This window comes from Eubalaena glacialis, chromosome 14 (genome assembly GCF_028564815.1).
Source record: "Eubalaena glacialis isolate mEubGla1 chromosome 14, mEubGla1.1.hap2.+ XY, whole genome shotgun sequence".
NCBI lineage: Eukaryota > Metazoa > Chordata > Mammalia > Artiodactyla > Balaenidae > Eubalaena > Eubalaena glacialis.
The window spans coordinates 85,397,568-85,420,655 of NC_083729.1; the positions used below are offsets into that span (position 1 = coordinate 85,397,568).

Below are 23,088 nucleotides of genomic sequence, written 5' to 3' on the forward strand. Positions count from 1 at the left end.
ATATTAAATGAAAAATTCCTGAAATAAAAAATACATAAATTTTAAACTGCACACCCTTCTGAGTAGCATGATGAAACTTCATGCTGTCCTGCTCTGCCCTGCCCGAGACATGAATCATCCCTTTGTCCATTGTACCCTTGCTGTATATGTGACCCACTGTCAGTATAGGAAAAAACATATATATAGTGTTTGGTACTATCTGCAGTAATAGTGTAGTGTTTGGAATGTATGCTCCGCAGATAAGGAGGAGGTACTGTACAGGTGGATTGCTCAACAGAAATTTTGTAGGCAAAGAGAGAGTGGGATGACATTCAAACTATTGAAAGAAAATAACTGTCAAACAACAATACTATACCCAGCAAAGCTGTCATTCAGAAATTAAGGAGAGATAAAGACTTCACTGAACAAACAAAAGTTGAAGGGGTTCACCATAGCCACTTCCGACTTACAAGAAATACTAAAGGGTGTTCTTCAAGCAGAAATAAAAGGATGCTAATTGACATCAAAAAAACATATGAATGTATGTGTAAAACTCACTGGTAATGGTAAATATACAGTCAAACTCAGATTCTCTAATATTGTGATGACGGTACATAATTCACTTACCACTCTAGTTTAAAAGTTAAAAAACAAACATATTAAAAATAAATTACAATAATTTGCTATTGAATGGACGATAAAAAAAAATGTGTAAATTTTAACACAATGAATTAAAATGTGAGGGGAAGGACTTCCCTGGCGGTTCAGTGGTTAAGACTCTGTGCTCCCAATGCAGGAAGCATGGGTTTGATCCCTGGTCAGGGAACTAGGCTCCCGCATGCTCCACGGCGCAGCCAAAAAATAAAATAAAATTTAAAAAATAATAAAAAAATAAATAAAATGTGAGGATGAGAAGTAAAAGCTTGGACCAAGAATTTCTTTACTTGTTAAAGTGAAAGTCATTAATGGACCAATTGACAAAATTAAAATAAGGTCTGTAGATTAAGTAGTATATGTAGGTATTAATTTCCTGATTTTACTGTGGCTTGTAAAATAATGTCTATATTTATAAGAATTATACACTGAAGTTTTTAGGGGTAAAATAAAAGAGCATCATGTCTACAACTGATTCTCAAAAAATTCAGAAAAATAATTACATATATATATATACCTATATATAGAAAGATAGGGAAGAGAGAGAGAAGAAGGAAAGAAGAGGTGGAGAGGGAGATTATGAATGATCAAGCAGATGTGGTAAAATGTTAAATGGGGACTCAATCTAGGTCAAGATATACATGGGATATATATGGGAATTCTTTGTACTCTTTTTTTTTTTAACATCTTTATTGGGCTTTGTACTCTTTTTGCATCTATCCTCTAAAGTTATTTCAAAACAAATGATAAAAAAATTAAATATAAATTGAAAAATATAGTACATTTCTTGTAGACAATATATGCTTAGATCTTTCCTTAATATAGTCTGACAACTGGTGTTGAAACCATTCACAGTTATTATAATATTTGATATGGTTGGGTTTAAGTCTACCATCAAAATTACTACAGTCTTCAAGATTTATGCAAAGTAGTACTGTTTTTTGCATATATGTCACTTCATGTGCGGCTAAAAGCTCCAGAGCTAGAAAATAAATCTAAGTATAAACCCAAATGGAATCTTAAAAAACAACTTAAGAACATTCCCTTTAACTTTTTCACAAAATTTATAACAGATATTAGACAAACTGTAATTGTGAGCAGACTTTATCTGCCATTAAGGTATTAGCAAGTTCTGGCTCTAACTATAATCTTCTAGATGCTTATGGTTAACTGTAGGCAACCAAAATGGTTGTACTTAACAAAAAGCAAACTATACAGTCAATTAAAGAACCTCAACCACCTTAATTTGAAAAGTACTCTGTAGCCCAGTATTTTTGGCTTATATCCTAGAGATACCAGGAAACTTAAAGATCAGAAGACTCTGGTTCTTCTTGTGGACACTGTGTATACACATACACACACAGATACACACATGTATCCTTCTTACCTAACTGTATACACCAACATTTCCAGCTCTTATAACAACATAATATAATAACAACAACACTGCTCCCAATATCAAACCTTTGCACTAGCTGTTCCTCTGTCTGAAATGCTCTGCCCTAAGACTTTCACCAGGTAAGCGGAAACATCATTTCAGAGAGGCCTTCGTTATGGTCAAATCTAAAGAAGCAATGGAGTCTTGTCTATCCCAGACCTTTCTCTAGCTGATATTTTGTTCATTTATTTGGTGGCTTATTGTCTGTTTTCCCCATTAGCACACAGGTTTTACCAGGGCAGGAGTCTTGACTATCTGGCCCAGCCAGCACTGCGGTAGTTTTAAAATATGTTCACAAATTCTCTGATCTGCCTCTCTTCAAGAGGTGGGGGCTTAATTCTGCTCTCCTTGGGGGTAGCTTCCTACGAATAAAATATGGTGGAAGTGACTGTGTGACTCAATTACAGAAGACACTGTGGCTTCCTCCCTGTGCTCTCTCTTGCATCTCCTGCCCCAGGGTCTCCAGCTGCTGTGACACGGGAACATTCAAGCAGCCTTACGGAGAGTTCCACATGGCAAAGAACTAAGGTCTCCTGCCAACAGCCAGTAAGGAACTGAGGCCTTCTGCTAATGGTATGTGAGTGAGCCATCTTGGAGAGGACCCACCGGGCCCAGGCCTTCAGATGACTGCAGCTTCGGTTGATGTCTTGGCTGAAATCTCACGAGAGACCCTGAGCCACAACTACTTAGCAGAGCTGTTCCCAAATTTCTCACTCACAGAAACAGAAAAATAATAAATGTCTGCTGTTTTAAGCTTCTAGGTTTGGAGGTAATTTATTACACAGCAATAGATAACAAACACAATGACTGAATCACTAATTCTTAGAACAATGCCTGGTGTATGTCAAGATTCCAGTAAATATTTGCTGAATGACTGAACAAATAAATTAACAAACACCCACAACTTATGTAACATTTTAATATTTGCAAACTACTGTTACCCAAATAAGTCTCTCATTTGGTCCTTACAGCAACCTTATATAATGCATAACCTTATATCACATATAAGATACATCAGGCCGAGAAATGATCTTCCCCAGTATGCAAATGAAAATCATGCTCAGAGCAGTTAAATAGTTTTTCTCCAGGCTACACATCTGGTGAACACAGAACTCAGGTCTCTTTAATTCCTAATCTCCCACCATAGGGCTCCACAACCCTAGGAAAAGACATTCATAAAAGGTGGCCTCACGTCCCCAAATATTAAATCATTACTGGTACTCATTATAACATTTTGGTGTTCAACTAAAATAAACACTGATGGAACACTATGTGCACATTATCCACCATTATATTATGTAGCTGGCATCTTTTTAAACAAAATATTATCATGTAATTGATAACTGTATTAAAACAAATTAGAAAGGGTGAACCAGAAGGTAGGAGAGAAATATAAAAAAGAGTATCTTGGAAAATTCTTTCATAGTTTTACTTCCCACAATCCTGAGCTCGTGAAAGCAGCAGCTCTTTTCTTTGCAGAATGTCCTGGAAGCCCTTGGGGCTGAAGCAGATAGTAACAGTTGTGGTGGAGAGGGACCAAATGGTCGCCAGAGACTAGCTTCGCCACCATTAGCTACAGAATCATTTTGTAACTAAGCTTTTCATGATATAAATTTCCCTGGAGCAAGTTACGTTTCACTTACAGAATGAGAGTTTTCACTCAGGAGATCATGTCTAGGCAACACAAGAAAGGATGGGGCTGAATCTCTTGGCTTACTAGAAAAGTCACAGGGCAGCAAATGGACCATACAACGGGGGAGCACAAGAAGTCAGAAATTGGTGCAGAAATGACCACAGGAGCTCAAAAGCCACAAAGTGTCCGTCTCAGCAATCTCTAACGCTCAGCAGAAACGGGGGTACCCCCAAGGAGAAGCTGGTAGAGGCAGCCAGTAGTGGAGACCAGGAGCTGCAGTCAGAGGCTAACTTCACCTCAGCTGTGCCTTAGGCCTTGTGGACTGTTTTGATGATGAAAGTGAGACACCATGTGAGGCACACCCATGTGTGTCAGGTACCTGATCCCCTACAACTAAGCCCTGAGGCTTCTATCATTGGATTATAATATACTCTTCAAGTGAGCTGCCTTCTTTCAGAGAGCAGATTGCCTTTGTCATTTCATCAACACATATGCATTATAACCTCATCAGAAGCTGTGTCTCTACTGTCCTTCAAGACGTCTCAAGGCAGGGAGTGTATCCACAGCCCCAGCACAGAGCAGACTGTGCAGACTCTCACCTCTCTTCCCTACCATGTAAGCTCCATCACGACTACTTTCCTTCATGTGCCTCCACTGGCTCCCCTATGCCTCTTTCACAGCATTTCCCCTCATTCTTAACTAACTCTATATGGCTCTTCTGGCTAAAGAGAGAAAATACAGCGAACACTGAAGGATTCCATATTTGATATAAGAATATCAAAGGGAATGCAACACGGGGCTGGTGATCAGAAGATAATGAATTCCACCTGAAACCCTGCCAGTCTAACCTTGGTTCTAAGAATCTCAGAGTCCTCATGTGTCAAACATGGGGGATCAACAAGACAACCAGTTAGGGTCTCCTGTAATCAGAATCATCTCTCCTTTTACGGTAACTTCCTCTGCCAGGGGACTGCAGGTAGACCCTTGATGACAACTGAGGGCAGCACTGCTCAGTCCATAAGAAGCGGGGAGGACCACGGGAGAGGTCACTGGGAGATATAAAGCCGAAACTCTTCCAAAGCAAGGGGAGTTTCAGCTACAAGTAAACCCCTCTGCATGTGATGCGGAAGGAATGCTACACAATGCACGACATGCAAATTCAGATTTAAACTTGGTCTTCCATACACAATACTTGAAATACATGATATAATGTGATTTACTATTTGTTTTCCCTCCTCACCAAAAAAAGTATGGGGAAAACGGAGAGCAGGAATCCCACAGAAAGACCTAAAAGTATGTCAGTATCTTACTAAATACATAAAATTTTATACATTAAAAAATATATATATACCTATTACTGCCTTACCTTTTCTGTTGGTATGAACTGAGTCCAAGTGTTGTCTCAGTCTGTGAAGGAAGAAAACAATGGTGAAAACACGGAAACCAAATCTTTATACTACAGACATACAGAATATCCAACATATTTTATTACAGTTTCAACTTTGACCTTATACTTACTTTCAGGTTAAACCTGATCCCTAAATCATATGAAATGATTTGTCACACCATATAATTCAAATGAGAGAATAATTTGGATTAAATTTTAAACACACATGGAAGTAATGCAAAGTAATAGGACTGATTTTTAGAAGCTTGCCAAACCAATACATCCTATGAGAAGAGTCCTCTTTCCAATTACTTTGTGAGGCTACACGTGTCTCTCACTGTTCACTCCTTCCCAACTGTGTGCAGGTGCTGGTCTACTATGGTTCCTGCCACCATGGAGCTTGAGGTATGGGGTGGGGTAGGGGTAGGGGGAGTCAGTTATTTTAACACTAAATAAATATGTGTTTATACATTGAATAAAGGACTTTGGAAAAATTGGAAAGACGCTATGAAAGAGAATAAATAGGTGACATGCTTAAATATGTCATGAGGGAAGCCCTGTCTGAAGAGATAACATTTATACTGAAACCTAAAGGATAAAGAAGAGCTGTGTTTGGAGGTGGGATTGTGTGGTGGTGGAGAAAACAGCACGTGCAAAGGTCCTAGTACAGGAAAGAGCCTGGATGCTCAAGAAACAGACGGCAGGTCTATTTGGCTGGAGTTTAGTGAGAAGCGGGAGAGAAGCAGAAATGAGGTTGGAGGTGAGGCAGCACCCTGTTATGTTGTGCCCTGGTAAGAAGCCATGCTAAGAAGTCTGGATTGTGTTGTACTCTAAATGCAGTACAACGGGACTGAAGTTGTAGGAGAGAAACAGAGACACAGACATGGTCTAGATGATTTAAGTGTTAAAGACATTACTTTGGCTGTAGTGTAGGATATGGATTAGAAGATCCAGCAATCACACTTCTAGGTTTATACCCCAAAGAACTGAATGCAGAGAGCAGGGACTCAACAGTTATTCAGATATCCATGTTCACAGCAGCATTATTCACAACTGCAAAGCATGGAAGCTACGCAAACGCCTACTGATGAATAAATGAAGAAACAAAATGTGGTGTATACATACAAAAGAATATTATTCAGCCTTGAAAAGGAAGGAAATTCTGACATATGCTACAACATGGATGAACCCTGAAAACTAAATCTACACTTAGACTAAATGAAACAAGCCAGTCACAAAAGGACAAAAACTATATGATTCCATTTACATGAGGTACTTAGAGTAGACAAATTCATAGAGACAGACAGTAGAATGCTGGTTGCCAGGGGCTGCAGTAGGGGAAATGGGGAACTGTTTAATGGGCACACAGTTTCAGTTTGGGATGAAAATAAAAGGTCTGGAGCCAGATGGTGGTGATGCAGAAACAAATGCGAATGTACTTAATGCCACTGAAATGTACACTTAAAAATGGTTAAAATTGTAATTTTATGTTATGCATATTTTACTACAATAGAAAAAAAAGCTATAGCAATCAAGACAGTGTGGCACCAGTATAAAGACAGACAAAACAGATCAATAGAACTGGAGAAAACTCAGAAATGAACTCACACATTTATAGTCAACTTGATTTTCAACAAGGGCATCAGTGTAATTCAGTAGAGAAACATGTATCTTTTCAACAAATGGTGCTGGAACAACTGGACAAAGCTTGGGGGAAAATGAACCCTTACCCTTGTATCACACCATGCACTCAAATTAATTTTAGATAAATCATAGTGCTAAGCATAAAAACTAAAATTATAAAGCTTCGACAAAAAAAATAGATTATATTTGCAACATTCAAACAGACAAAGATTTCATGAACAGGACAATAAAAACACTAGTCATAAAAGAAAAAACTGATGGATTGGACTTCATCAAATTTTTAAAAATACGCTCACCAAAAGACATTGCTATGAAAATGAAAAGGCAAACCACATACTGAGAGAAAATATTTGCAAATCACCTATTTGATGAAGGACTTGTATCTTGAACATATGAAGAACTTACGAATCTGAATAATAAGAAAACCACCCAATTTTTAAAAATGAGCAATTCTAGAAATGTCAGTTAAGCACATGAGAAGATGCTCAGCACCAGTTATCAAGGGAAAGCAAATTTAAACTTCAACGATACACTACAACCTACAATCATGTCCAAAATGGAAAAGACTGACCATACTAAGGGCTGGCAAGAATGTGTAGTAACTGGAACTTTCATACACTGCTGGCGGGAATGTAAAACAGAATCACCATTTTAGAAGAAGTTTGGCAATTTCTTACAAGTTAAACTTAAAACACCCACCATATGACCACTCTGAGATATTTGCCCAAGGGAAACAAAAGCATAAGTCCATACAAAGACTTATACATGAATGTTTATGGCAGCTTTATTTGTAATAGGTCAGTACTGGAACAACCCAAATTTCCGTCAACAGATGAAGTGACACATGAATTGTGGTATGGGATAGAACAGTAGAATACTACTCAGCAATAAAGAAAGAGTAAACTCAAAGACTAGGAACCTTTCTTTTTCTCTACTCAATATTTCTTTATTATTTTAGAAAAAATATTTTTAAAAGAACAGAAAATAACACGTGAATGGGGAAAAAGGAATGAACTACTGATACATGCAACAACATTGATAACTCTTAAAATAATCATGCTGAGTCAAATTCCCAAAAAGTACATTCTATATGATTCTATTTATATAAAATGATTTAAAGTATAAACTGATGGTGTCAGAAAGCAAATCAGTGGTTGCCTAGAGATGGAGAGTGAGGGTAGAGGGATTACCAAGGGTCACAAGTAAACTTTTGGGGGCCATGGATACATATATTTATTATCTTGATTGCAGTAATGCTTTCACAGGTGTATAATATGTCGAACTTTCCAAATCGTACACTTTAAACATGCACAGTTTACTATGTGTCACTTTTACTTCAATAAAAAGTACAACCTAAGAATTCTAGGACATGCCAAACTGTAGTCCCCATCTGGAGCTGACAGAAAGGAGACTCAGGAAGTGTAGCACCCATGTATACTTTCTGGAGGGGAAAAAAATATCTTCATGAAGACAATCCGGCCAAGATGATTACTCATGAAGAACTGCAAATGAGGAAGCTGTCTTGTGAAAGATAAGCAGATACAGTAAAGGAACTGTGGAAATAAGGTTAGAAAAGCAGAAAGTAAATGTTGTTTTTGAAGTATAAGCCACAAAACAGAAAAGTCATTTAACTATAATAAGAATAAAAATCTCAGCACAACCCTAAATATTGAGAGAAAAGGAAAGATCACAATAGACACTATTTTGTTTCTGAAGTAATTTGAGAAATGAAGGTTTAAACATATCTTAAATACGTATCTGAAACTTAAGCCCCGAAATTGAGAGAAAACAAAAAGGAAAGCATAAAAATTAGATGGAATAGATTAAGCACACATATAGCATGATTAAATGAGATAAACTCGTCTGTTAAGAAAGACAAAAGGATCATGTCGAAAAAACAAAGCCCAACTATAGACTGTAAATACCTAACACAAAATGATGCAAAAATGTTGAAAGCCGAAGAATGAGCAAAAATAAACAAGGTAAATGCCTCCTCCCACCCCACCCCCCCAGAAAAGAAGAGAAAAATCAAGCAAAAAAAGGGTTACATTAGTAACAATGAAAAGATTTGCTATTTATGTAAGTATTTTTGTAACTGAACAGCAAAAAGAAAGAAAAATAAAGAAACTGGGGAAAAGAATATTGTGATTGAAATATAAGCAAAGAACAGGAGGCAAATCACTTAAAGAAAAATAAATGGCCAGTAAGCACATGAAAAAAGATGGTCAGCTCACCAAACTATGAAGCAATCCCTAGAAGAGACTGAGATTTCCTTTTTCACCACATGATTAGCGGAAACCTTTGAACTTTATGCTCAGAGATAAGGGTCTGTCAGGAGTACTCAGGGCCCTAGAAAATGCCTGTGCCATGTATTTCTGTATCTTCTATCAAATATAAGACATACCTACAATATTTCAAAGTAAACTTCACTGAATCACAGATACTTAAAGTTGGTAACGCTTGACATATTGCAAATGATCTTTTCACTGTGCATCTACAAAGATAAGCACAATTCCCACCCACAATTCAGACTCCATTCTTCTGTTGCATTTAAGGGCTCCAGTCTCAGCCTAGCTCACCGCTAGGCTCCACATTCCAGACCAGTCTGAGCACACTCTCTCTCAGAGAGCACCCCAAAGGGATATAAAGGAGGAAAATGAACTATTCTTCCACTCAAATGGAAAAGACTCTGCAAAAATAAGTATGTGGTATATTCTCAAACAGTATTAAATTCTCTTATCACAAAAATAATATATAAGTTTATCCCTATAACCTAGTGGTTCCAATTGGGGGCAATTTTGTCCTCCGGGGCATTTGGCAATGTCTAGAGACATTTTTGATGGTTGCAACTGAAAGGGCTACTGGCATCTAGAGGGTAGAGGCCAGGGATGCTGCTAAACACCCTACAACACATAAAACAGTCTTCTTTCCTCATCTCCCAGCAAGGAATTAGCTGGTCCAAAATATAAATATTGCCAAGACTGAAAACCCTACTGTAATCTGAATTTTATAAAGACATATCAATAATTTAATTTTCATTTGTAATAACATCTCCTTACATTATAATTCAAAGTGCATAACTGCCACAACTCTCTCTATCTCTAGTGGTCCTTGCAGTTCTTAATACACTGGAGACACTCAAATTATATTTACCAGTCCAGGATCAAACAGTATATGTCAGAATTCAAATCTTGTGCTCTTATCTGTAATTATTACACACTTATTACAACATATCCTTTTTTTTTTTTTTTTTTTGGCTTTGTGGCTTGCGGGATCTTAGTTCCCCAACCAGGGATTGAACCCGTGCCCTCAGGAGTGAAAGTGTGGAGCCCTAACCACTGAACCACCAGGGAATTCCCGACATACCCTTGATAAGACTGCATATGCCTAAAACTGACTTCTTTTAGCTTACACAAGCTGAAGTTGGCCAATCATTTCCTTTTATGTATATTTTACATTATTTTCTTAGTGGTTACCCTGGAGATTATAATTTATATCTTAAATCTACAACAAACTTGTTTGAGTTCCTACCAGCTCAGCTTCAATAGTATACTTAATTCTGTCATTTTGCTATTTGTTTTCTATATGCCTTATACTGTTTTCGTCCCTCATTTCCTGTAGTCCTGTCATCTTTTGGTTTAGTTGATTTTTTGGTAGTGAAATGTTTAAATTCATTTTGTGTATTTCCTATATTATTTTCTTTGTGGTTACCATGGGGATTAATCTAACATCCTAAAGTTATAACACTCTAATTTGAATTTTTATCAGATTTAACTCAATCACACTCAATGTGTACTTCTTTACAGCTCCATCCCTACTTCTTTTGGTTGTTAATGTCACAGAATTTCTTCTTTTTGTAACCAAAAACAAACTAATAATTCTTTTAAGTACATTAGTCTTTAAATTATATAGAAAACAAATGTGGAGTTACAAACCAAAGTGACAATAATCCTTGCTTTTAGACTATTTTTTTTTAATGTATTAGTCTCAAATCTTGTAGAAAACAAAAAGTGGAGTTTCCAACCATTGTTACAATAATACCAACTTTTAAACTGCCCATGTATTTACTTTTACTGTGATCTTTATTTCTTCATATGGCTTTACATTGTTGTCTAGTGTTCTCTCATTTTTACCTGCAGGACTCCCTTCAGCATTTCTTGCAAGGCAGGTCTAATGGTAATGAGCTTCCTCAGCTTTTGTTTATGTGGGAATGTCTTAATTTCTCCCTCACTTTTGAAGAACAGTTTCGCCAGTTACAGGATTCTTGGTTGATAGTTTTTTCCTTCTAATACTTTGAATATATGGGTCCACTGCTTTCTGGTCTCCAAAGTTTGTGATGAGAAATCTCTTAATAACTTACCGAGGATCCTTTTTATGTGATGAGTCCCGTTGCTCTTGTTGCTTTCAAGATTTTGCCTTTTTAAGGTCTGATTTAACATGTCCCAGTATGAGTCTCTGAGTTCATCTTACTTGGAGTTCATTGAGCTTCTTGGATGCTTATATTCATGTCTTTCATTAATTTGTGACATTTTCAGCCATTATTTCTTCAAGTATTCTCCCTGTCTCTTTCTCTTTTTACCTTTCAGGACTCCCACAATGCATATGTTGGTTCACTTGATGGTCTTAGGCGCTACTGACTTTTCTTTAATCTTTCTGTTCCTCAGCATCGAGAATTTTTCACTTCAGTTATTGTATTTTCAGCTCAATTTTCTTTTTAATTTTTTTCCCCAGCTTCACTGAGGTATAGTTGGAAAATAAAAATTGTTTATATTTAAGGTGTACAATGTGATGTTTTGATATACATATACATTGTGAAATGATCACCTCATATACTTTTTTTTTGGTGAGAGCAATTAACTACTATCTTAGCAAATTTCAAGTATACAGTACAGTATTATAACTACAGTCATGTTGTACACTAGATCTCTAGAAGTTATTCATCTTGCAAAACTGAAATACTGTACAAAAACTGAAATGAAAAATTCATGAGAACGATTCAAAGGCAGATTTGAGCAGGCAAAAGAAAGAATCATCAAACTTGAAGATAAGACAGTGGAAATTCTCGATTCTGAGGAATAAAAAGATGAAAGATTAAAGAAAAGTCAGTACTCTTCTTATCAGCAAAATCTGACTGCTCTTAGTTTGTGCCTTTCTAGGGGTACTTCTGCTTCTTTGATGGATTCTGAATTTCTCTTCAAAGTATTTTGGTACCAATATTTACTTTTATGTCAGTGTTTCTGTATAAGAATGAGAGCTAGGGCTGCCTACTCTGCCATCTTGATGGTGTCACCCTCTTTTGGTTTTCTTTTTAGGTTTTCTATCTTTTTATTGATATTTCCATTTTATTCATACGTTGTTTTCTTGATTTTCTTCACATCTTCCTTTAGTTCTTTGAGCATGACTTTAAGATGACTGTTTTAAAGTAGATCTACTTCAAATTTGTATAGCAGATCTGCCATCAGGTCTTTTTCAGAGATAGTTTCTGTTGATTAATTTTTTCATTTGAATGAGCCATACTTTGTTTCTTTTTGTACACTGTGATTTTTTGTTTAAAACTGGATATTTGAATTTAATAATGTAGTAACTCTGGGTGTCAGATTCTCCTCCTTTTCCAGAGTTTGCTATCTGTTTGCCTCTGTTTATTGTTTTTGGTTTTATGATGTAGGCTATGTCTGTGCCAAAGATAAGCCTGAGGTGTAAACTTAAGGTCTTCTCAGGTGTTTTATGAACCTGGGCCTTTCCCTGAACATTCAAAGTGATTTTCTAATTTCCCCCATATATGCAGTGGCTTTTGAAGGTTGTCAGCCCTTTAAATCTTCTGGTTCACTTCAGGGTGAGGAACTTTTAACAATGGGGGAGTTGCAACAACAATGGCCGCCTGCCTCTCTGTCTAAACCTCTGTGATCAAAAGCAGCAATCAGGGCATGGATCCCCAATATTTGGAGGACAGAATCCTTTTTTGCCCACAGGCTTCTGCAAGCTGTGTGCAAGGTGTTTGATGAACATGCACAGCTGCTTGCCACAGGGCCAGGGGGTGAGGGTGGGTAACTGCTTCTAGGCTAAGAGCTGAAATGGACCATATTTTACTTTAATTTACCTCAAGACTTCCGCTTGAAGCTATAAGCCTTCAAAAGACTCCAGAGTCCCAAAATTGTTATACTATTTTTGTTATTGGTGTGAGGTCAAAGTTTTATTTCTCCCATATATTCACTTGTCCTAGCACCCTTTATTGACTGTTCCCCAATATTTTCTTTCCCCAATATTCGTCAGCGACACTTTATTCATAAATCAAGTATCCATATATGTGTGAGTCTGGCTAGACTCTGTTGCCTTTTCTGATCTATAGAAGTGGTATAATTCATGCGGCTCAACATAAACGAAGAAATGCAGTTGTTTTTTATGTATCAACTGTTATCCTGCAAACTTGCTAAATTGCTTATTGAATCTAGTAACTTATCTGTAGATGCTTTGGATGACCACCATAAACTATCATAATCTGAGGTGCATAACATTTTTTTCTTCCTTTCCAATCCTTTTAGTTTTTAATTCTTTTTCTTGTCTTTATTTATTTTTTAAATTTATTTATTTATTTATTTATGGCTGCGTTGGGTCTTCGTTGCTATATGCGGGCTCCCTCCAGCTGCGGTGAGCCGGGGCCACTCTTTGTTGCGATGCACGGGCTTCTCTTGTTGCAGAGCACAGGCTCTAGGTGCGCGAGTTTCAGTAGTTGTTCTTATCTTACTTTATTGGCTACAACTAGCATGATGTTGAATATAAGTGGTATTTAGTGGGCATCTTTGTTTGATCCATTCTTCATCTCAGAGATAAAACTTTCAGCATTTCACTGTTAAGTATGTTGTTTACCATAGTTTTTTCCACACCCCTCTTCCTTAATAGATATCCTTTATTATATGTGTCAGCTGGGGTTCTCGGCAAGATCCTGAGGCAGAATCCTCAGTGTCTGCTCACCTTAAGAACTGACTCAGCTTCCTACATTCTATATACCAAATCTTAGTAGCCTTGCCAAGCAGGAATTACAATGGTCAAAACACCAACTAAAGAAAACATGGGCTAAGAGGATTGCTACAATTTCTAATCATATCCTAACATTACTAGTGATAACGCATGGAATGCACTGGAAAGAAATGCACATGCATCATACTTGGAAAGAGCTCTGGAACCAGGAAGCTGGGTACTTACTGGATGCTGGATTCTCGCTCTAGCAACTGAATATTCTATGAGCCTCATTTTCCTTTTCTTTAAAAATAAAATAGGAAATCAAGTCCAAACTTTCTAGCAAATTTTTAATGTTTTTACAGTTTTTACTGACTTATCATCAATTAATTTTTAGGACTCAAAAAATCACCATGAGCCAAGCCACATGAATGTAACATAAATTCCACAATCTGGAAACGAATGCTCTCAAGCAAAATTCTAATTTTAAATAATGTAAAATAAGGCTGTTGCTTTGACTCTCTCCCTGCTTTAGCTTTAATTTAATTTGGAGAAACCCGATATATATTCTGCCACAGAAATGCTACATGAACATACTTCTAATCACAAGAAACTAGGAGCTGTTTAAGAAATAGCTGAACTTATTGGCAAATTATCGCCAGAAAGAATGACATTATGTCAAAATCAAAACAGTTGTCCCTATGAAACATTCTTCAACATTAAAATGAATGATTTTTATAAATTTCTATTCAGAGGGGTCTTATGTTCTGTTACTTGCAGATATATAATCCACTATATATAGTATCTCAACATTAGGCATTCTGCAGGAGGCTTAGTGAGGTTTCACTGTGGCTGAGGTAACCAGTGGTAATACCTGCCCTTAACACTCCAGTCTAAAATTACCTTAGCTATAGAACTCTGAGGCTTCCCCCAAGCTCTGGTCCAAGCATTTCAGCAGATCCAAAGAGGATGAGCAAATGACATCCCAGCTGACGAGCTCTTCCACACCCAAGTCCTTTTAGACGTGAACTGACAGCCTCCCCCCAGCAAAAACGCATGTCAAGCTTCAGAATTTTCAAAATGGATTATCAACTTGCAACTTGTTCCTGAAGGACATAATAAATCCTTTTTCAAACAGTAAAGGACAACTACACTCAGAGAATTGTTTAGAAATTCAGTCCTGAGTTGCCTGCTCTCTAGATTCTGCAAATCACCAAAAGGGAGATGTTTAAAACAGTCATTTCTATAGGTTCTCCAAGTTCTCATCTTGCAACAGATTAAAGAACTAGAACAAGAGACTAAGATCATTTTCTAGCACGGTGGTTTTACAAAACTAGAGATCATTATATATCTTCAGTTTTTATTCACTTTTAAAATATAAAAAGCCATACAAAGACTTTCTGCAAGTACCATGCAGCCACTGCCTGCTGTGTTTCTCAACATCTCTTATGTAAAAGTAGAATAATAAGTTTATTTAAAAATTTAGAAACAGGGAAAAAGTTTTCATCCGAAACATTTATTTGCTTCATTGTCAGAGAAAAAGAACCTTACAACCCATCACTTTTTTCCTTGCTTACTTTGTTTGGCTTAGTGTCTGAAATCTAAATTTATGCTAAAAAACAAAGAGAAATCTTATTCCAAGTCCCTAGCAGAATTATTTCTCTATTGCCTTGATCTAACTTTAATTTTCACTTTCCTGCCTTTATTATAAGCTACAGGAGAACTATTTAAGTCATGTATTTAGTTATAAGTAAGTAAACAAATACACCATAGGCAGCATCATGTAACAAAGAGACTAACAATCACACCTGGAGTGAGAAGACCAGAATTCTAATACCCGTGCCATTACTGCAAAGTCATGGGATCTTGGGCAACTTTCTTAATCTAAACCTTGGCTTCCCCTGAATATAACATGAATAAAAAAGTTATCAGCCATGCTATCAAATAACATGGTATTTAAAAATACATGTTATTATTACAAAGGTGGTGAGTACTGTAAGACAAGCATAGAATATGAAAAAAGTTTGGAAGGAGAAAATCAGCCACAAAAATCAGGGTTGGTTAAGATGGCTTTTACTGTCTCTTTCAGCTCTGAAATTCTAGAACTGATTTTTAGCTGGGAAGACTAAAATAGGCTTCACAGTGATAAGTGAGCTACATCTGAAAGGCAGAATAGGATTTTTATCAGATTACACTTTCTAATTTTATGTATAATATATATAAAGACATGGCTTAGAATGGCTAGTGGAAGGATGATATAGATGTAAATCTGCAGAACTTATATCCTCTGGAGAAGTTCTCTTCCAGATAAATATTTTGAGGTCCAACATCCGAATTCAGTGTTTCACTCACTGGCTCCACACTAATAGAGCTTACCACCAATTCCACTGCTCCTGATCTGATTCTCCCCACCTAACCTCCCAACATCCCCCAGAAATATTTTATTTAAAAGGTAATCCATACAGCTAAGGAGGTTTTTATTATTACCAATGACTCTACTGCCTTGTCTGCATATGAAGCTCATAAAATATATTTCTTATGAACCAGTTACGTTTTAAAAGAAAAATAATAATCAGATGTTATTCAAGGCTTGACACTGAGATAATTCTTCAAGTTTAAAATAAAATTACCTGTAGAAGCCCTCCATCATCAAAACGCAGTACTTCTATTATGCTCTCTGACTGAATAAATGCTGTGAAGGAAACAAAACATATTATCACTTAACGGGAACATAAATTTCATTTAAATAAAATCTTTTAAAGTTAATTACTACAACTTAATATTTTGAAAATATACTGCTTGATGGTGATGGTTGAAGAGAAAAATCTGACTAATACTTCAGGATTTTAGTAACTATGAAACCAAAACAATACAACCCAATTAGAAAGTATTTTTAACAACCTACAGGCTATGTAAGCCACTCACAAAATATTTACTCCTGCTATGTTGCCAGAAAGCACAAAACAGTAAAATTCAACTAGATGCAGCTGATTATTTTCACTGATAGATTAACTGAAAATAACATAAGCACATAGGAAACATCACTAGAGGATTTTATTTCCCCCCAAAATGGTAAGCTGAAGTTCTGTATCATTTGCTCATTTGTAGTGATGACAGGACCTGGGATCAATGGTCAAAACTGACTTGGTGGGGGAGTGGGCAAGGAGAATGGCAAAAGGAGATTATTCCATTCCAAGAAACTGAGTACAATGCAAAGACAGGGTATTTAAAAAGCTAACGTACGATTACCATACAATCCAGCAATTGTGCTCCTAAATATTTACCCAACTGATTTGGAAATTTATGTCCACACAAAAATCTGCAAGCAATTCCTTACAGCAGCTTTTTTTTCATAATCATCAAAAACTGGACACAATCAAGATGTCCTTCAATAGCTGAATAAAGAGACAAATGTAGATTAACCATACAATGGAATATTAGTGATAAAAAGTAAAAGAAATCATAGAGCTACATGCTCTATGATTTCAAGTATATGCCATTCTGGAAAAGGCAATACTATAGAGATGGTAAAAAGATCAGTGGTTGCTAGGGGTTTGGAGAGAGAAAGGAAGGGTGGAGTAAGTAAAGCATAGGGAATTTTTCAAAGCAGTGAAACTCTTCTGTATGATACTGTAATGGTAGATGCAATTAACACTATGCATTTGTCAAAAACAGAACTTCACGGCACAAAGTGTGAACCTACTGTATGCAATTAAAAAAAAATCATTTAGGAGATCAGGAATCCCAGGATAGACTACAGAATAAGAAAAAACAATTTAACTACATAGCAAAGGTATGAAACCATCTCCCTGAAGTAGGGTGGAGTGGGGAAAGGTGCTGACCTAAGTAATCTGGAAATGAGTGGAATCTGTAAGACTAAAGGCAACAGAAACTGTACATAAGCACTATCTCTAGTTAATAAAGTTATTTTCCACAGGGGTTTGGGTTAACCATCCTGACGCTGCTATACATGTACACTGGAATTGAACAATTAATATATGGATGGTGGACGGTGAGAGATTTCTTACTGTCGGAATAAGAGTTTACACAAAAGCAAGAGGAGGCTAGAACAATCTATGTGGTAATGGATTAGAGTTGGCAACATCAGTACAAACTCATGTTGAGCTTAATACAGATACAGATGGTTGCATATAGAAATATTTACAGATGTGCATATACACAGGTTAGTATACACACATGTATTACAACCCAGTAGCAAAAAGCACATCTAGCTCCTAGATCTTGGGTTCTACTACCATTCTCCAATAAAAGGAACTGGGGCTTCTTGGAGAAATGGCTGAATCTAGGACTGGGGCAGGAAATACACAAGATGAAATGGGAGCAACTTGTGCCAGAAAGTGCTTAAAAAAAAAAAAAAGAGCCTTACATTGCTGGGAATATGTCAAACAGATGTAAGAGTTAACAGTAAGTGTTCCCAAATGGCCAAAGCTGGAACAACTTGAGCAATAAAATAAGTAAAGCAGTACTGGATTAAAACCCAAAGTATAAAATAAATATCTATGAGTCCATACTGGTATAAATAAATGAATGAATGAATAAATAAACAATGGGAGAGAAGAGACAAAACTTTCAGGCAGAAGAATTCTAAACAATTTATATAGAAACTCTTCTACTTAGAAGGTGGAACATAACTCCCCATTCCTTAAGCATGGGATGCATACAGTGACTCCTAAAGAAAACAGTATGGAAAAGAGGAAAAAAGGAGTAACTTTACAATGGAGAAACCTGACAAACGTTACCTCAGTCAGATGATCAAGGTCAATATCCACAGGGAAAAGTCACGTGGACAGTACCCTTGATATGTCATAACAAAAATGGCACTTTATCTCTGTGGTCTTCCTCTCCAAATCACATAACTCCAGGCTCATCATGAGAAAAACATCAGACAAATCCCAACTGAGGGACATTCTACAAGACACCTGACCAGTACACTCCTGAAAACTGTCAAGGTCATCAAGAACCAGAAAAGTTTGAGAAACTGTCACAGACAAGAGGAGCCTAAGGAGACATGACTACTAAATGTAATATGCTATTTTGGATGGGATTCTAAAAAAGAAAAAGGAAATCAGGTAAAAACTAAGGAAACCTGAATAAAATATGAACTTTACTTAATAATAATGTACTAATACTGGTTCATTAATTGCAAAAAAAAGTACCATATTAATGTGAGATGTTAATAATCGGGCAAACTGGGAGGGGGGTATATGGGAACTCTGTACTATATTTAGAATTTTTATATAAACCTGAAACTGTTCTAAAGTGAAAAGCTTATTTTTTAAAACCCATGAAACAATGGTGCTTCACTTGGCTTAACATGACCCTCACTGGCTCCTCTTCGTTGGCCTTTGGGTAGTCCATGAAGAAGCCTACTGTCTAATTCCATGTACCTGGCTTTTTCAGCATGACCAAAGCTGAAAGTCACGCAGCAGATGAGATGCCAGCTAATCAGATCACTTCACCTACTAGGATGGTGTCTTTCCTGCCTGCTGAGCATCGATTTCCTCTTATTCTCTTAATCACACCCTGATTTTATTTTGGGAAAGCCCTGTCCTCCATTTCTTGTGTTTCTCTTCAACCACAGCTCCAACTTGCTCTACCCTGCTCATTCCCCACCAGTTCTTCGTATATAGGAACATTCAGTAACACTGAGTGCGTGAATGAAATCCCACCTTTCTGCTCAGGTATAAGTACTGGTATTTGCACACATTGATACAAACGAACTCCTTCTGGTTACCTCTAGTCTTAGCTTGTAGCTGCATTTCAAAAGTGAGATCAGAGCTAATGGCTCCAACGGAATTACTGACATAGAGTACATGTGGAGTGCATAAAAATGTCTCCAAATAAAGTGATAAACCATTAAGAAAAAAGGACTGTGAATGTAAAAGGCTCTGCCCAGCTCACCCATCCCATTTCTCATCCCCTCCCCCACCCTTTTAACATAAAGTGAAATTTTAGATGATCCAGAAAACCTTTTTGTTATACTCCTGTTGAATACAGATTTACTGATGTAAGAACACAATGAACAAGAATTAACTGAATAGTCAGATGCTCACAATGTACAGACAAAAAGTCTAGCTCCCAGTTAGACGTTTTCCATCTAGTTAGCAGAGAAAACAGACCAAAAAAAAGTAATAGAAATGTGTTATATTTGGTGCCTGCTATTAGAGTTATGATATAATGACCAACACATAAGTTCCCATCATCAAGCTAGATCAGACCTTTATCTAACTGATGAGAACTTTACTAAAGAAAGAAAAGCAGTAATATAATTTGGGTGTATTGTATTTTTAATTAGGAGCTTTAAAAAAAACAAAAACATGAATTACCTTAGTTGAAAAAAATTAAGAGCGGCAGCTATTTTATAAAGTCCTGAAAGGGAAATATTGTGTTATACATCAACAGCTTTCCTTAACATATGTAGAAATGAATAGGATTCAACTCTGGCATAAAACAAATTAGAGTATTTTGCTTTAAATGATCAATCATAGTAACTCCAAATTATATGCCTAGAGAAACAGAATATGTACTTAATCATTTAATGTGTTAACAGTTATTAAGCTATACATTACAAAAAGTAACCAAAGCAAGTCAAGTTCACACATCTCCATATCTCTAGATATGAAACCACAACTGACAGCTACTTCCTCTCCCAAGAATTTCTGTCCCTTACTTTACACTCTAAAGGAATCCCAAACTGAACTCAGTTCCCCAGTTAAAGCAGCAATCTGATGTATCAGAAATAAGAATACCATCTAATAATTATCAGTCACTGTAAACTTCCAACTAATCCTATGACACAGACTTTATGGATTCCATTTGAAGATAAGCAGGCACAGCGAGGTTAGGCTCGAAGTCACTCAGCAAGAAAGTGGCTAGAGAGGGGCCATAAATTTCAGCAATGGGACCCCAGAACCTATGCTTCTAAACCCATCACTATTTACTTTCAAAGTAAAGTGACACCAATGCTCACAACCAACAGTACCTTCAAGCAACCTAATTTTAAAAATCAGCCATGTATTTCCAATAACAAGGGAGGAAAGGAGGACATATAAACACAAGAGGTTTTAGTTTTGGTTTTTATGATTCTATTGGCATTTACTCTGTGAAGCTGGGCTCGGTAAGACCTACTTTAAGCTCTTCATATTCACCCACATCACTATGATGTCGGACAGTAACAAAGACATTTATTTTCAGCGGAAAAATCTCAGTGTGTCAGTTATTTATCACTTACTTTCAAAACAGAAGATCAGAAATTGAGTTTACTTCCCTGTCTCATTTAGTAAAGAATGACATTTATAAGACAAAAATATCTTCATTTTAAGGGCAAATCTTTCTCTACTATAATTAGGGTTTTATTTTATTTTTTTCTTTTAGGTAGAGATTCTTTTTTCTGAACACTGCAAATGATGACTAGATACAATGCTTGTTTTCAGACATCTTTTATAATAATTCATGAAAACAATGAATGTTGTAAATAGCTAGTAGGAATACATGTCATTTGGGCATGTGTATGGGGGCGCGGGGGTGTGCACCGGGCATCAGGATCCTAGGCTGTCACCATCAAGTCTTTACTTTCTGGCCTTCACAGTCTCCTCACATGAGGGGAGGAGGCTGGACTAGTGAAATCCATGATTTTTTTAAAAACCAAGAGGAGAAAAAAGGGGCACACAGGCAGGACTTGAAAGGACTCCCAAATCCTGCGTCAAAGAGCCACCCTGCCTGGAACGCTCTTCTCATGGTTGGTGTCTCCCCCTTCAAGTCTCAGCCTCAACAGTACCCTCAGAGGGGCCCCCCAGTGACTGCTCCAAGCCACTCCCTGTCCCCTCTATCCATGCCCTATTTTAACTCTTATCACAACCTGTAAATAGTTTCTGGTTTGCTTGTCATCTAGCACAAAGTCTGGAAAATGGAAGAAAAGAAATATCGGTTAAAATAATGGCATTACTATCTCAGAATTAATTATTGTTAATGATATTAATGCCTCTTTTATAGTTACACTTGTTCAGGATTTTATTTCAACAAAAGGCTCAGTAACAAATATTTTTAAACATTCTGGACTAGGTTTGTATGGGTCCCTTCTATCCATAAAGATACTTTATGACTGGAACCTTGTTTCTTTCCTCATTAATTTTCTTATCTGAAAGAAGTAATATACACCTACTTTGTTATCTTCCTCCCACATTAAAAGTGCAAAGGAATTCATAAGTCAAATTCCAATTTTATCAAGACCACTCAGTATTACCAACTTCCTAAAGAAAGGCTGTGTCCATGCTGTTTACTAAAACTCAAAATGTAGTTTTACGCAACTCAGATGTGTTGGACATACACCACACATCTAAAATGGTGAGTCACAAATGTTTTTCAAAATTAATGTTATAGCTTATGATAAAATACCATAATTTTTATTTTATCCTACAGTGCTTAATTTATATAAAAAGATCAGCAAACTTGTTACAAAATGAATGGCTGAGAACCACCAATTACTCTAAACAAGCAACAGAAAATCACTAATACACTGAAGCTCACCCTACTGTGCTCCCTCATCCCTAGCACAAGCAAAGGTCAGTGGGAGCACCAGAGGCACCACACAAAACAAGCAGACCAAGGACTTCCCTGAAGGTCCAGTGGTTAAGTCTCTGCACTTACACTGCAGGGGGTGTGGGTTCAATCCCTGGTCAGGGAACTAAGATCCCACATGTCACACAATGTGGCCAAAACAAACAAACAAACAAACAAAACAAGCAGACCAAAATACCACCACCAGGGCTCTGAAAATTAAGCTGGTTATTGGAACCATAGCCCACAACAGGATCTGTATGATAAACTGTCTATCAACAGATGAATGGAGCAATAAAATGTGGTGTATAAATACAGCAGAATATTATTCAGCCATAAAAAGGAATGAAGTTCTGACACATGCTACAACACGCATGGACCTTGAAAACATTATGTTGAGTGAAATAAGTCAGACAAAAAAGGACTAATATTGTGATTCCACTTACATGAAATGTCTAGAATAGGCAAATTCAGTGAGTCAGAAAGTAGGTTAGAGGTTACAAGGCACTAGAGCAAGGGGGAGTGGGACTTACTGCTTAATGATTACTGAGACTCTGGGGTGATGAAAAAGTTTTGGAAATAGATGATGATGGTGGCACATCACTGTGAATGTAATTAATGCTACTCAATTGTACACTTTAAAACAGTTATAATGGTAAATTTTATGTTACATATATATGCTACTAAATTTTTTTTCCAAAAAAAAAAATCACACAGACTATTTAAAAAACTACAGAATATATCTCATTAACTTGGACCCCCAAAAAATGTGCAAAAAAATTTTAATATATTGAATCCAGCAATGTATAAAAAATTACACAC

General features: G+C 36.7%; 1 protein-coding gene across 1 annotated transcript in view; it reads right to left on the reverse strand.

Moving 5' to 3' along the window:
• TMEM131 (transmembrane protein 131) overlaps positions 1-23,088 on the reverse strand; it is a 190,675-nt gene that overhangs the window by 121,792 nt on the left and 45,795 nt on the right. Inside the window, exons 2-3 of the mRNA XM_061210791.1 lie at positions 16,320-16,381; positions 5,071-5,111 (exon numbers count right to left, since the gene is read on the reverse strand). Coding sequence (XP_061066774.1) covers positions 5,071-5,111; positions 16,320-16,381 — 103 coding nt within the window. The remainder of the gene's footprint in view (positions 1-5,070; positions 5,112-16,319; positions 16,382-23,088) is intronic.